Source organism: Salvia splendens, chromosome 5, assembly GCF_004379255.2.
Source record: "Salvia splendens isolate huo1 chromosome 5, SspV2, whole genome shotgun sequence".
Lineage (NCBI taxonomy): Eukaryota > Viridiplantae > Streptophyta > Magnoliopsida > Lamiales > Lamiaceae > Salvia > Salvia splendens.
In genome coordinates, this window is record NC_056036.1 from 38,188,865 (window position 1) to 38,204,410 (window position 15,546).

Sequence of the window (15,546 nt, forward strand, 5' to 3'; positions counted from 1 at the left end):
ATTCTCCATCTTGTAAATGAATGAATGAATTGACTCAAAATTTGTTGAAATTTTTTATGAAAATAAGGACGAGTTGAGGTAAAGAAGTGATCATTCATTTCATTACCAACTAACAAACAATAATCTTCTAGAGAAATTAGTAATAACTAACAAACAATTTCACCGAAAATTATGTCAAGTTTCTTATGTGCGCAACCTTTTTTTGTAGTGTAAGGAAAGCATATAGAATTGTTTATGCTACAGATTTTGTTTAGTTTTACACATTTATTTGATCTTAATAGTTCAATATTATATTGATGTAATTAATTCTAGGGTGTGTAGGTACGGTATACCTTATTGAAACCACCATACCGTATACTTTACCGTAAATACGGTATGCGAAAAAGTCATACATTTACCTTACCAAAGTTTTCGGTATATCGAACTTCGGTATACCTTTTGATATGGCGAATTTCAATACCGATACCGTACCGAAGTTCGGTATACCTTACTTTTGCGGTATACTTGACTTTCAACATCAATTAAAATAGAAAATTTGAGTTTTTAGAATATTATTTATATTTTATAATTTAAAAAATATATTGAATATATTTTATTCATAATTATATTTATATTGCACAATAGATTTTATAATACAAAAAAATATATAAAATATATTTTATATATAATTGTATTTATATTTTTACGGTATATACCTTAATTTACTGTATATACCGAATTTCGGTATGCTGCGGTATACCGCGGTATTTGAAAATTTATACCGTTACCTTACCGGAATCTTTCGGTAAGGTATCATACCGTACCGAAAATTAAGGTATACCAAGAGTTTGGTATTTTCGATATTTTTTCGGTACGATAAGGCCGGTATATCGGTATTTCTCCCCAGCCCTAATTAATTCTACAAATTACTTAAAGATCAAAGCTCCATTTATCTATTTTCTTTGTAACTTAAAAAATACAGTGGATACAAATTTCTTGGCTCAGTGTCATATTTTATTTAATCAATATAAGTCACATGTTTATCAGTATATGATACAGTGGATATATTGATTTAAACTAAAATATAATATTATAGTTTAATGAATGCAAAGCAAAAAAAAATGCGACAGGGACAATTTAGTCAGATAATGGAAATATCAAATATGGATTTGACGGTTATGTTATGTTTCCTTCAAATAATGTGGTAAAAAAGTAGTACTAGTATGAAAATGACAAGTTAAATTGATATGTCACTTTGTTCATATTAGTAGGTGCATGGATATATGCTTATTTTTTTTACTGATTTGACGACAAAACAGGGCCGTCCCGACAAAATCAGAGGCCCTGTGCAAAAATCTTCGACGATGTTCTCATATGCAATCTTCTCCAGCATCTCACTCTCGAGTGCGATTATGGCCAAATCATTCAGTCTATCTTGTGTCATTGTAGAACGCAAATATGACTTCAATAGCTTCAATTTAGAAAAGCTTCGTTCTGCCGATGCAACAGTGACAGGAATAGTTAACAGAACTCTTTATGCAATAGTTGCATTGGGAAAGCAGCCATGTTGCTATACAAGAGAAATAGCTTTGTTGGACTGAAAAAATAGGAATACATGTATATGGGCTGAAATATTTCAGACGCCCCTGAAAATTGGGGGCTCTGTGCGGTCGCACAGGCCGCACGGGCCAAGGCACGGGCCTGCGACAAAATAAGGTGTATGTTTAACAAATTTGTTTTATACAAACTAACAATGAAATTATGTTTTTCTAGATGGACCAAGTTTATAATAAATTTATCTGTAGTGTTAAGACACTTAAGGATTTATAACATGTAAACAACTACTAAGTTTTACAGTAGTTATTTATTCCCTAATCAGGCCATCCACAATAGGCGCCCAGCGACCGCCCAGCCGAGCGCCGGCGCTGGGCGGTTCGCTGGGCGATCTATTGCAGCCGCCCAGCGGGCGATTGGAGAGAGAAACCGCGCAGCGCTGGGCGGTCGCGTGGCGCTGGGCGGTGCGCTGGGCGGTCCGTTCGGCGCTATTGCAGCGCCCGGATCGCCCAGCGCGAAAAAATAAATTTTTTTTTTCGAAACACTATATATACGCGCTTTGTTCGTCATTTTCATTCGCACCACTTGTTTTAACGAGTATTCTCTCTATCTTATGTACTTTTTTTATTATTGTATTTTTTTTTAATTAATGTACTTTTTAAATTATTGTACTTTTTTAAATTTTAATAGTATTATTAAACTTTTCCCGTATATGTCTCGTAAATTAAATTTCGCATATTGTGTGATTGTTAATTATTTCATTTTGTATATATTTGTTAATAGTGATGTGGATATTAGTGGCTAGGCTATGGCTGAGCTATTGCTGGGCTATTTGCTTGTTTTGATGATGTGACAGGAGGATTTTTAGTGCTGCTGATGTGGCAGTGGCTGGGCTATGGCTGGGCTATTGTTGGGCTATTCCTATTGTGGATGGCCTCATGGAAAACAACAAAATTACATGAAATGAGTTGTGAAGGATTTGGTGTCATATTTAGCCTAGCCCAATTATGGATTTAAATGAAATGAAAGTGGGCTTTTAATCCATTGCCTCTTTACTAGTCAGTGTGGCCTTTTCTTGTGGGGCATTCTGGACTTTCATGCGCCGATAAATTCCTACAATAAAAAATTCACAAACTAAATTGACAATTCAATTAATTAAATGGCAAAACCAAGTTCAGATTAGAGGAATTAATTCAACGATAATCTATGGAAAAGATTGGTGGATCTGGATATGATGACACAAGAAGAAGTTCAAGTGTGCAGTTGAGATTGAGACGAAATATGGATTGCGGGAATTTATTTGATGGAAACTGAACTAATTCGATGAAAGATAATTGGAATGAGACGAAATCGATAGGCAAATAAGATTGTGAAATCCTGATTGCATGTATTAGAGAGTGAAAGTTTTGTCCTGTAAAATTAGAGTGTGAAATCTTGATTGTAAAGTTTAGGTATAAATTAATGATTTTGGTTGTTCAAATGATGTCCACGCAGATTTCACTATTGTCGAAGTTGGACCAAAGTATGTCCAAAAATTTTGAGTTTTGGGAAATAAACATTGATAGTAAAGTTGATGATATTCAATGCTACTATCAAAGTTCATGGGATATAGCTGAATTTGTGCAAAGTTTATGGTTCTAGGCCCCAATATCCCTAAAATTCAAGACAATTTTTACCCGAGTCACATGCATTAATTTCAAATTTAAGCTATTCATCTCAAGATTAATGTAAAATTATTGGAGATTAATTTTATTATAGGTGACACTAAGCTTTGTAAGTCAAGAATGATTCTATAGGAGTGGACTGTAAGGTAAGGAAAATGGCCATCGAAGAGAAAGCCTCAAAAATTGTCCCAAGACCCTAGATTAAGTACTGAACTTTATTTATCTTAACTAACAATATTCATCATAATTTCAATTTTATCAATTTCATAAAGACGAAGCAAAGAAATTCTCCAAAATTATGGCTGTAGTTCTTTTTTCTTTTCTGACAATATATTTGATTTCATTTTCACTTATTTTATTCATCCAAATTATTAGATTTCTATATATATATCCAAACACCCTCCAAGTTTATAGGTGCTCCTAAGCGTGCACAAACCGAACCAGCCCGACGGTTAAGCGCCGGTTCAGGCCCACCGGTTCATGAACCGGAACCGGGACCGCAACCGGCGGTTTGAACCGTCCGACGGGTTGCCGGTTCAGGGTCGAAGGATGCGAGAATCGTGAACCGGCGGTTCAACGGTTCAAACCGCCGGTTCAAGGTCGGCGAAATCGTGAACCGGCGGTTAGGCAGTTTGAACCACCAGTTCAACCGAATTTTTTAAAAAAAAATTATTTATAAAAATTGTTTTTATATTTAAAATCAATTTTTACAAACAAATGAATACAAGAAATTCGTAATAGCCCATATATATTTGATGGGCTTGCGAATTTATGAAACCATTCTTGGTTGTTTCTCTTTTATAGAGACATCCTTGAATATTTTATGTTCCATTTTTGATGTGGGACAAACTCATTTTTTGTTGTTTCTCTTTTATAGAGACATCCTTGAATGTTTTATGTTCCACTTTCGATGTGAGACAAAATCATTCTTGGTTGTTTCTCTTTTATAGAGACATCCTTGAATGTTTTATGTTCCACTTTCGATGTTGGACAAAATATGTTGAAGTACTTTCTTTTATAACTACATGTTTAGAGCATTCATTCATCTTTTTCCAATGTGGGATACAAAACTTTCTTTTGTCTTCTACTTTTCTTCATGTTTTGTATGATATATATAAACAAAATTATTATTCAAATATATTCTTGATTGATAAAAATAAAGAATTATTGAGAAATATGATTTGTATATAGAAAATATTTATTTGTATAATAATTATTGTTAGGTTTATACAATTTGGTTAAGAATTTCTTTCAATGTGTATAATATTATTTATTAGTTAACATATACATAAATTTATAAACATAAGCAAATCATTAATGATAAATAAAATATTAAGTAGTGTTTATTAATTTTTGTAAATAAAATATATTCATTATAAGTTGAAATACACTCTCTATAATTCAATACACTATAATTCAAGTAGTGTTTTCCCTATAATTCAATACACTCTCTTCCAATTTAAATGCTCAAGTCCAATATTAAGTATTGATATTTTAAAAATCAAAAGGTTTAACTTTAAGTAGTGTTTATTAATTTTTGTAAATAAAATATATTCATTATAAGTTGTAATTTTTAGTCTTATTCAAATTTATTATCAATAAAATTGTAATTTTCACCTAATTGTTTGAAATTTGTTTAAGCACATTTTATACATAATAAAGACTAAAAAGACAAAAAAATATACTCCATACTTAAAGTTGGATTTTATTTTTAAAATGCCAATACTTGGATGAGAGTATATTGGATTTTATTTAATTTAGAAGATAGTATATTGAATTATTCTCTTTTATAGTTACACATTTTGGATGTGTTACTCTTTATTTTAATGTGGGATAAAAGTCTTTATTTATTATAAGTATATTATAGATTGTCCATCATTCTTCGTCTATATTAATACTCTATCTTCTATTATTATAATTTAACAACAAATATTATTACATAAACTATTATTCATTAGTTCTTTATCATTAATGATTTGCTTAGGTTTATAAATTTATGTATATGTTAACTAATAAATAATATTATACACATTAAAAGAATAATTCTTATACAAATTGTATAAACCTAACAATAATTATTATACAAATAAATATTTTCTATATATAAATCATATTTCTTAATAATTCTTTATTATTATCAATCAAGAATATATTTGAATAATAATTTTGTTTATATATATTATACAAAACATGAAGAAAAGTAGAAGATAAAAGAAAGTTTTGTATCCCACATTGAAAAAAGATGAATGAATACTCTAAACATGTAGTTATAAAAGAAAATACTTCAACATATTTTGTCTCACATTGAAAGTGAAACATAAAACATTCAATGATGTTTCTATAAAAGAGAAACAACTAAGAATGAATTTGTCCCACATCAAAAGTGAAACATAAAACATTCAAGGATGTCTCTATAAAAGAGAAACAACCAAGAATGGTTTCATAAATTCACAAGCCCATCAAATATCTATGGGCTATTATAATTTCTTGTATTCATTTATTTGTAAAAATTATTTTTAAGTATAAAAATCAATTTTTATAAATAAAAAGTATTTTTTTTTAATTTTCGGTTAAACCGCCGGTTCATGCCAAAAACCGGCGATTTTGAACCGCCTCGTGAACCGGCGGTTTTTTGAACCGGAACCGGAACCGCCGGGACCTTTGGCGGGCCGGTTCCGGTTCATGCATATGATGAACCGTGAACCGCCAATTCATGAACCGGAACCGGCGGTTCGGAACAGTTGTGCATTTGCAGGTGCTCCTCTATCTCTATATGAGGTTTGTTGGGGTGATTTGTTTATAAATTGAAGCTTATTTCAGCATGCACATTTTTTCCCTTTCTTCTCTGTTTGCACATTTTGATCGTTGGTATAATGCTCCAGCAATCTCTCCCACTGTCTCAAATCTCCCTATATTCTCTCTTTCCGTTGAATATCTCTTTCGTTCCGACATTTCCATATGCCTTGAAGGTCTCTCTCTCTTTCTATATATAAGTGTATATATATAATGTTTTGTTGGTTTCATTTCTCAGCTGTTTTGCATTTGCATTTTGATAATACGATTACAAATTTTTAACCTTCCCATCCTTTTCCCTGTAGCTGATTTAGGATTTCCATCGCTTTTTCTTAATTCTAGCAATGTATTCCAACCTTTTTCTTATGAATTCGATTGTTCTTCATTTTCATAATCTAATCAGATTAGGCCAATTTTAGGTATTATTGATTGATAAGGGTGTAACATTTTGATTGCTAAAAATTGGAATTTGTAGTCTGGTTTCCTGATGTTCGTGTTGATGGATCTTTTAAAATAGATTTGGTGACCCTTTCCCCCAAACTTTCAAAATGATTATGTGATCCAATCATTTTTATTTGCAAGATTGCATTCTTTTGATTAGGTTATTCAGAATAACTTGAGAATAGTTGGTGCAGGGAGTGGTATTTTTTAGGCGTTTTTAGCATATGAACTATATTAGCTCACGTAGGTACTGATATTCTATTGTAACTCAGAGAAAAATTTGTATTGAGAAAACACATCATGGATGGCGGTAAGGGTAATGTGGATGGTACGAAGGGAGGAATGCGCGATGGTTGGAAACGGAGTGGTCTTAGCAATGTCAACTCTCATTGCTCACTCGCTGAAATGGATGGTTACGATATATCCAAGTTAAGGATTAAGTCCAAATTGAATTCTGAAAGGCAGAGATCATATGATGAGAGGTCACTTAGTGAGTTAACAAGTGGTTTAAGCAAATGTTTGGAAGGTTATGAGTGCATGTATTCACCTGGACGAGCATCAGCATATAGCCCGGGTTCATGTGAATGGAACTCCTTCGAGCCACATCCAATTTTTGTTGACGCGTGGGAATCTCTAAGGCGGTGTTTGGTGAACTTCAGAGGCCAACCAGTCGGCACAATTGCTGCTTGTGATCATGCTTCCGAGGAGGTCTTGAACTATGATCAGGTAAATCTCAGAATAAACATTAAGATTGAGTAGTTTTTTTGATAATGTGATCTGATGGTGCATTGGATTTAGGTATTTGTTCGTGATTTTGTGCCAAGTGCAATGGCATTTCTGATGAATGGGGAGCCGGATATTGTGAAAAACTTCTTGTTGAAGACACTTCAGCTTCAAGGGTGGGAGAAAAAGGTAGATAGGTTCAAACTCGGTGAGGGTGCTATGCCGGCTAGTTTCAAAGTTCTTCATGATCCGGTTAGGAAGACGGACACAATAGCAGCTGACTTTGGTGAAAGTGCCATTGGGAGAGTGGCGCCCGTTGACTCTGGTTTCTGGTGGATTATCCTTCTCCGGGCGTATACAAAATCCACGGGAGATCTGTCTCTAGCTGAGACGCCTGACTGCCAAAGGGGGATGAAGCTTATTCTTACATTGTGCCTCTCGGAGGGATTTGATACGTTCCCGACTTTACTCTGTGCTGATGGCTGCTCCATGATCGATCGTAGAATGGTGACAACCTGTAACCTCTTTGCTTGCTCTATTTTAATTGTTCTTGCTTCTGTATATGATTGTTCATTGTAGAGCAAATTACAATGTTCCATAAACAAAATCATGTTGAAAAAAAATATGCATTTAGAATGCCAGGGTTGTTTGTTTAATAAGCTTATGCTTATTCCAATCTAATATGTAAGTGTTCTTCGTTGAACTAGGGTATATACGGCTACCCTATTGAAATCCAAGCACTGTTCTTCATGGCACTGAGATCCGCTTTGGTGATGCTCAAACACGACGAGGAAGGGCGGGATTTCATCGAGAGGATAGTGAGGCGTCTGCACGCCTTGAGCTTCCACATGAGGAGCTACTTCTGGCTGGATTTTCAGCAGCTGAACGACATATATCGGTACAAGACAGAGGAGTACTCTCACACTGCTGTGAACAAGTTCAACGTGATCCCGGATTCAATCCCAGATTGGCTGTTTGATTTCATGCCGGGGAGAGGTGGATACTTCGTTGGCAATGTCAGCCCAGCGAGGATGGACTTTAGATGGTTTGCCTTGGGTAATTGTGTCGCCATCTTGTCGTCTCTAGCCACACCTGACCAATCTTCTGCCATCATGGACCTCCTCGAAGCTAGGTGGGACGAGCTGGTCGGAGAAATGCCTATCAAGATATGCTACCCTGCACTTGACTGCCACGAATGGCGGATCGTCACCGGCTGTGACCCCAAGAACACTAGATGGAGTTATCATAATGGAGGTTCTTGGCCAGGTCTATCCATAACTCCTCTCCATTGCTTTCATCTTTTATAATTGTTTCATGACAATTCATGCTTGTGGTGTTTGCCCTTTTGTAGTTCTCTTATGGTTGCTAACGGCGGCGTGTATCAAAACCGGACGCCCACAAATAGCGAGACGGGCGATTGACATAGCCGAGAGTCGCCTGCTCAAGGATAGCTGGCCTGAGTACTATGATGGGAAACTAGGAAGATACATAGGCAAGCAAGCTAGGAAATACCAAACATGGTCCATAGCTGGATACCTTGTGGCCAAAATGATGTTAGAGGATCCTTCTACGTTAGGGATGATATCACTCGAAGAGGATAAACTAATGAAGCCCATTATTCGAAGGTCCTCATCATGGACCTGTTGAATAAGGGCTTCATGTGAAGATATAATAACGACATGAAAAACTTTTGGTAGAAGAAAATTCAAACCGTTCGGTTATGTAATTGTGCGTGACTCTGAGACAATTAGGCATGTCTCGGGTACGTAAGAGAACATGTTATATACAAAGCCATGGATCCACTACCAATTTATTACCAATCATCTCTCTGTCTCTCTCACTCACACACACATAAGAGCATCCACAATGGCGGCGAGCGGACCGGCTAGCCGATTCCCGGCGCTGGCCGGTCCGCTCGCCGAACCATTGCAGCCGGCGAGCGGCAAATCGGCGAGAAAAACGGCGAGCGCACGCCGATTTTCGGGCGCTGGCCAATGCGCTCACCGATCGGCTGGCCGCCATTGCAGGCTCCCGATCGGCGAGCGATCGGCCAGCCGATTTTTTATGTTTTTTATTTAATTTTTTAAAATTAAATTAATGTAATTTTTTTAATTAATATCCTTTTTTAAATTTAAATGTTATTATTGAATTTTCCCGTATCTGTGTCGTAAATTTAATTCTGTATTTCGTGTGATTGGTAATTATTTATTTTTTATAATTTTGTTTATTGTGGCTAGCCCATTGCTTGTCCAGTTGCTTGTCCTGATGATGTAGCAGGAGGAGTTTTTAAGTGCTGATGATGTGGCAGGAAGAGTTGTGGCTAGCCTATGACTGACCTATGGCTTGTTCAGAACCATTGGAGATGTTCTAAGTTACTTCTATTGGTCCCTACTCTCAGTTCTGCGAGATGTAGTATGCTTGAAGAGGGTGGGCCAAAGAAGGGCTTGTGTTAAATGAGTTGGGCACTGTGTGCTTCAGTTTTGAAGCATTGATTGGTTCAGTTTCTTCATCATGAGTTATACCTTACCTCAAAATTTGGGTCTAAAGAGGTTGCACGTGATAGGAGATGAAATGTTCAATGATCAGTTAGAGTCCTTGGAAGACAATTAGATGATTCTCACCTCATCATATTACATTTTTTTATTATTACATCACTTTGTTTTAGCATTCTTGACTGATATTACATCAACAATCCTGATGAAAAACTGTTTTGAGATAAAGAAGGGGTCCTTGTTCATGTCCACTTGGCCTTGTTTTTAGTCGCTATTATCCATGAATTCATGATAAAATGTCCCATATTGATATTTTGGTATGTGTGCAATTAAAGGTCTTATTTACTTTTATTCATTTTAAGTGAATCATACACTTAATTAATTATAGCTACTCTCCATAAAACTAATAGTACAAAAGTAGAATTTCTATTAAACATTTGCATTAACTTTTTTAACTCACATTCCTTCATATTTCTTAAACTCACCCCGAATCAAAATGAAATTATAAATCATGGACAAATGAAGTATTTGTCACAAAAAACTCTAACCAAAAGGATAACAAGAAACTTATTAGCAATGCGTAAGAAATCTAGAATATAAACAAAAAAACGAGCATAAATAATTATAGGAATAATCTCATGTAAGTCGTTACAGCTACAAGCTCAATGAGAAATACAAATAACAATCAGAAGATACATAAGAAAATATGAAACCTGCCAATCGAACTAAAATGAAGAAAAACTCACATGATACAACACAGAAAAACAAGCAACAAAAGTAGAACATGGATTGTATAACTTCAAATAACATACTCCATTTTTGAAAAATAACTAGTACAAAATCTTTTTAATTTTTCCTACTAGTATTTTAGAAAATAAATGACAAAACATAGGTGTTTGAAAGTGAAAGAATAGGACCAAGCTGCTGTTTTCTAGGACAAAATAATAAGATAAGGCCACCCTCAACGCGTTACGCGGGTGACCCGAATTTCGTTCCTTCGTGACGAAACGGTGGCGGGACGCTTTGCAGCGTCCCGTCCCGTCACCATCCCGCCGGAACGCTCGTCACGCCGAGGCGCAGCGCGAGACGTCTCGCCACGCGCTCCCAGGCCATGCGTGACGCCCACTCGCCGGCCCGCGAGTGGGTTTCGTCACGCTGATGCAATAATTCATTTTTTAAAAAAATTGAATTAAATAAAAAATAAATAAATAATCGACCGTTTTCTTTTTATTTTTATTTTTTTACTCTATAAATACTCATATTTCATCCTCATTTCACACACATCTAAACCTCTCAAATCCTCTCTCTTTCCTCTCCAATTTTCATCTCAAACCATCTTTTTTATTCTTCCCCCAAATTTAATCGGTCTAATGGATCCATATGAGCAAATGCGTCGAATAATGGAAGAATCACTTGAAGAAGATCGACGCCAGGAAGTGGAGGAAGCTGCGCCGCCCCAAAGACGCTCCCGGACTTACATCCATCGTAACCGGGAGGAAGCCGCCGCAAGGTTAGTCCGCGACTACTTCAGCGATAACCCGGTGTGGGGAGATACCTACTTCCGTCGCCGTTTCCGCATCCGGCGACCGCTATTTCTCCACATCGCAAATACATTGGCGGCCCGGGAAGAGTTCTTCCAAGAAAGGATCGACGTCGTCGGCCGTCCCAGCCACACGACGTTGTAGAAATGTACTGCAGCAATCCGTCAGCTTGCGACTGGACAAACGGCAGATGTGTTCGACGAATACCTCCACATTGGAGAAAGCACTGGGAGAATGTGCTTGCTCCAATTCTGCAAAGGCGTCCGGGCAGCCTTCACCGACGAATTTCTCCGGAAGCCAAGCACGTCAGATTGCCAGTTCCTGCTCTGCCTTCACGAAGAAGTGCACGGATTCCGCGGGATGCTTGGCAGCCTCGATTGCATGCACTGGCAATGGAAGAATTGCCCGGTGGCGTGGAGGGGGTAGTACACGAGTGGCCACAAAGGCACCCACCCCACCGTTATACTCGAGGCCGTTGCCGACTACCGGCTCTGGATCTGGCATGCGTACTTCGGGGTCCCCGGCTCGAACAACGACATAAACGTGCTCCACCAATCCGACCTCTTCGCCGAAGTTTTGGATGGTAAAGCGCCGGCCATCAACTTCACCGCTAACAACCGGCGCTATAAAATGGGGTACTATCTTGCCGATGGCATCTACCCGAAGTGGCCAACCTTCGTGAAGACGTGCACCAGGCCTGTGAACGCAAAGCAGACGCTTTTTGCGCAGAAGTAGGAGACTGCTCGGAAAGATGTGGAGCGGGTGTTCGGGGTTCTCCAAGCGCGCTTCAACATTATCAAAGCCCCGACTCTTACGTGGTTCATGGAGAGCATGGTCGACATCATGTATAATCTTGCACAACATGATTGTCCAAGACGAAGGACCCGAGGCGGGAAATTGGTTCGACCCTGAAGCCCTCGAAAGCTCTACCGCAAGTAGTCCGCCACGCAGTGGAGTGCATCCGTCTATACAAGAACGATTGTCTATTCGGGCAAGGACACGTGACTCTTCCGCCCACGCCCAACTCCAAGATGATCTAATGGAGCACATTTTTGGGCAAAATTTGGCGGATGAGATTATTAAATTATGTATTTTTAATTTTGTAGGAAATTATTAAATTATGTTTTTTTACGAATTTTATGTTGTAAGTTTATTTTATTTAATGAAGTGTGTTTTTATTAATTTAATTTGGTTGGAAATAAAAATAAAAAATGAAATTGAATGAATAGTAATTTAAGGGACGGAGGTTTCAGGTTCCGTCCCTTAGTTAAGAGATGGAGTAAAAAAGTACAGTGAGACCTATGAATAGTAATTTAAGAGACGGATAAGGGACGACTTTGCGGATGGCCTAAGAAATGCAAGGAAGAAACAAATCAATTTAAGCATACAATTGCAAAGCCTGTGGAACACAGTAAAAACAATGAGAGCGATAGCAATATTTCAATTTTGAGAAAAATACTTTTTGGTATTGAATTTCTTGTGCATATCATGCTTCATGGGCTTACGGAGTTTAAAATTTTATAGTTTTGGCACTTTATGCATTTAGTTGATACTTCATATGTTTCATAATAAATGTCACGCTTTTCTTTCTGGTTTGTCTCATAAAATATGTTACATTTTCTTTTTTGAAAAACTTTTCCTCTCACATTAATATAAATATATTATTTTCTCTCTCCACTCAACAGACAAAATAATACTCATCTCCTATAAGGGCATCAGCAGTGGGGCGCCCTAAGGCGCGCCCTAAAGCCCGCTCTATACACCGCCACGTCAGCATTTTATCCTCATACCCTTTCACCTGCAGTGGGGCGTCCTATAAGCAGCCCTAAGGGGTGCCCTAAGCATTTTCTTTTATTTGAATATTTAAAAAATACAAAAATTGGGAAAAACCTTTATTTCATTTATAAAATTAATACATTACAATACGAATTAAAAAAAATCCGCAAACTCAGCGACGACGGTTACGGGCCCACACTTCTTCAATCATGTCGTTCATGAGCTGAGCATGGTCTTGTTGGTTGCGTATTTAGGCCTGTCTAGATAGAACCTCATTGAAGACCGTCGATAATCCTTAAGCGGGGGCCGCGGTCGCCGTGCTGGAGGAGCTAGATGCACCTTCATCATCGGTCCAATCGGTGATGCTCCCACCTTTATGTTCGACTATCATGTTGTGCAAGATAATGCACGCATACATGACATCGGCGAGGACTTCCTTGAACCAAAGACGCGCCGACCCTTTCACTATTGCCCACCGTGATCGGAGCACACCAAATGCCCGCTTCACATCCTTCCGCGCCGCCTCCTGCTTTTGCGCAAATAAAACTCTCTTCTCACCGATTGGGCAGCTGATCGTCTTCAGGAAAACAGGTCACCTTGGGTATATGCCATCGGCCAAGTAGTACCCCATGTGGTATTGGCGCCTGTTGGCCGTGAACTCGATGGTCGGGCCGTTGCCATTGCATTGCTCGGTAAAGAGGGTGGATGAGTTGAGAACGTTGATGTCGTTGTTCGACCCGGCTACACCGAAGTACGCATGCCAGATCCAGAGCCGATGGTCAGCGACGGCTTCGAGGATCATCGTCGGGTGGCTGCCCTTGTATCCACTAGTAAATTGGCCTCTCCACGCCGTCGGACAATTCTTCCACTCCTAGTACATACAGTCGATGCTCCCTCGCATCTCAGGAAAGTCGTGCGCCATCTCGTGCATCTTCATCAGGCTTTGGCAATCTACAGCAGTCGGCTTTCGCAAATATGTGTCGTTGTAAGCCTCCACAACTCCCCTACAAATCTCTTCAGGCACTCGCGGCCTGTTGTCTCTCCGGCGTGGAGGTACTCGTCGAACATGTCCCGGGGATCTGCTCCGCAGCCGCCGCCTCCGCCTCCGCCTCCTTGCGCTGCATTTCGGCTAAGCATTCCGCCATTGCGTCTTGAACAGCTGCATTTAAGGCTTGAGTCAAGGTCGGACTACCGCCCTCCGAGGAACTCCGTTCGTCGTCGTGGTTCATTTTGGTTTGTGAGAGATGAGAGAAATGAGAGATGCGAGAAATATTCGTATGAAAAATAGAATGAGAAACGAGGTTTAATAAATAGACAAAATTCGAAAAAAAAACGCGTTGCATCGTCCGCGTCGCCCACAGTGGGCGGACGATGGCGCGGACGATGCCATATCGTCCGCGCTTCCTCCGCGGACTATCTATCGGGCGAGGACGACGCATCGTCCATCGTCCGCGTACCCACAGTGGCGGACGATGGCGCGCCCGAGGCATCGAGCGGCCTATCATTCGCCCAACTATGAGTGCCCTAATTCCATATCATTACTCAAATATGTCATTTATTATAGGATACAGTAGTACCTTGTAACGTGTGATCCGTGTGAAAGTTATGAATTTAACTATAATAAATTTGTCTAAAATAGATAAATGGTAAGATCTTTTAATAGAAAATAAAATTATTAATTTATCAATACAATCTAACAAGTAATGATGTTATGAATATATTAAGAAAATTAATCAAAAGGCATATTCTTAATGTAGAAATAGATAATTATATAAGAACTTATTAGCAAAAATAAAAAAAAAACACCCAGTTATGACCAAGAATAAGGGCATCCGCAACGGGTGGCGTGGCCGGCCCGCGTTTCGTTCCTCATGAACGAAACCGCGGAGAAACGCGTTGCAGCAGGCCGTTCGGTCCCCATCCCGTTCCCAGCTCGTCCCGTGGACCGCGACCGCGAGACGCGGCACGCGACGTCTAGCTACGCGCCGAGGCGACGTGGCGAGCTCCCAGGCCATGCGTGACGCCCACTCGCTGGCCCGCGAGTGGGTTTCGTCACGGTGATGCAATAATTCATTCTTTTTTAAAAAAATCGAATTTAAATAATAATAAATTTAAATTTTTTTTTTTGCAACAATAATGTTACCGTTTTTTTTTCGTTTTAATTTTTTATTTTATTTTTTTAATCCATAAACTCTATAAATACTTCTATTTCATACTCATTTCACTCACAAATACACAGCTCGTACGTGGTTCATGGAGAACATGGTCGACATCATGTATACGTGCATAATCTTGCACAACATGATTGTCCAAGACGAAGGACCCGATGCGGGAAATTGGTTCGACCCCGAATCCCCCGGAAGCTCAACCGCAAGTAGTCCGCCTCGAAGTGGAGCACATCCGTCTATACAAGAACGGTTATCTATTCGTGTAAGGACACGCGACTTTAGCGCCCATACCCAACTCCAAGAGGATCTACTTGAGCACATTTGGGCAAAATTGGACGGATGAAATTATTAAATTGTGGACTTTTATTTTTTAGGAAATTATTAAATTATGGTTTTTTTTACGAATTTTATGTTA

At 38.6% G+C, this 15,546-nt stretch overlaps 1 protein-coding gene across 1 annotated transcript; it reads left to right on the forward strand.

Annotated features, from left to right (window-relative positions):
• Window positions 1–3,484: 3,484 nt before the first annotated feature.
• LOC121805934 (probable alkaline/neutral invertase D) lies at window positions 3,485–8,965 on the forward strand. The gene is made up of 6 exons (XM_042205987.1): window positions 3,485–3,611; window positions 5,953–6,166; window positions 6,704–7,157; window positions 7,230–7,661; window positions 7,862–8,420; window positions 8,506–8,965. Exons 3-6 carry the CDS (start codon window positions 6,732–6,734, stop codon window positions 8,799–8,801), a joined length of 1,713 nt encoding a protein of 570 aa, XP_042061921.1. The 5' UTR covers window positions 3,485–3,611; window positions 5,953–6,166; window positions 6,704–6,731; the 3' UTR covers window positions 8,802–8,965.
• Window positions 8,966–15,546: the final 6,581 nt, after the last annotated feature.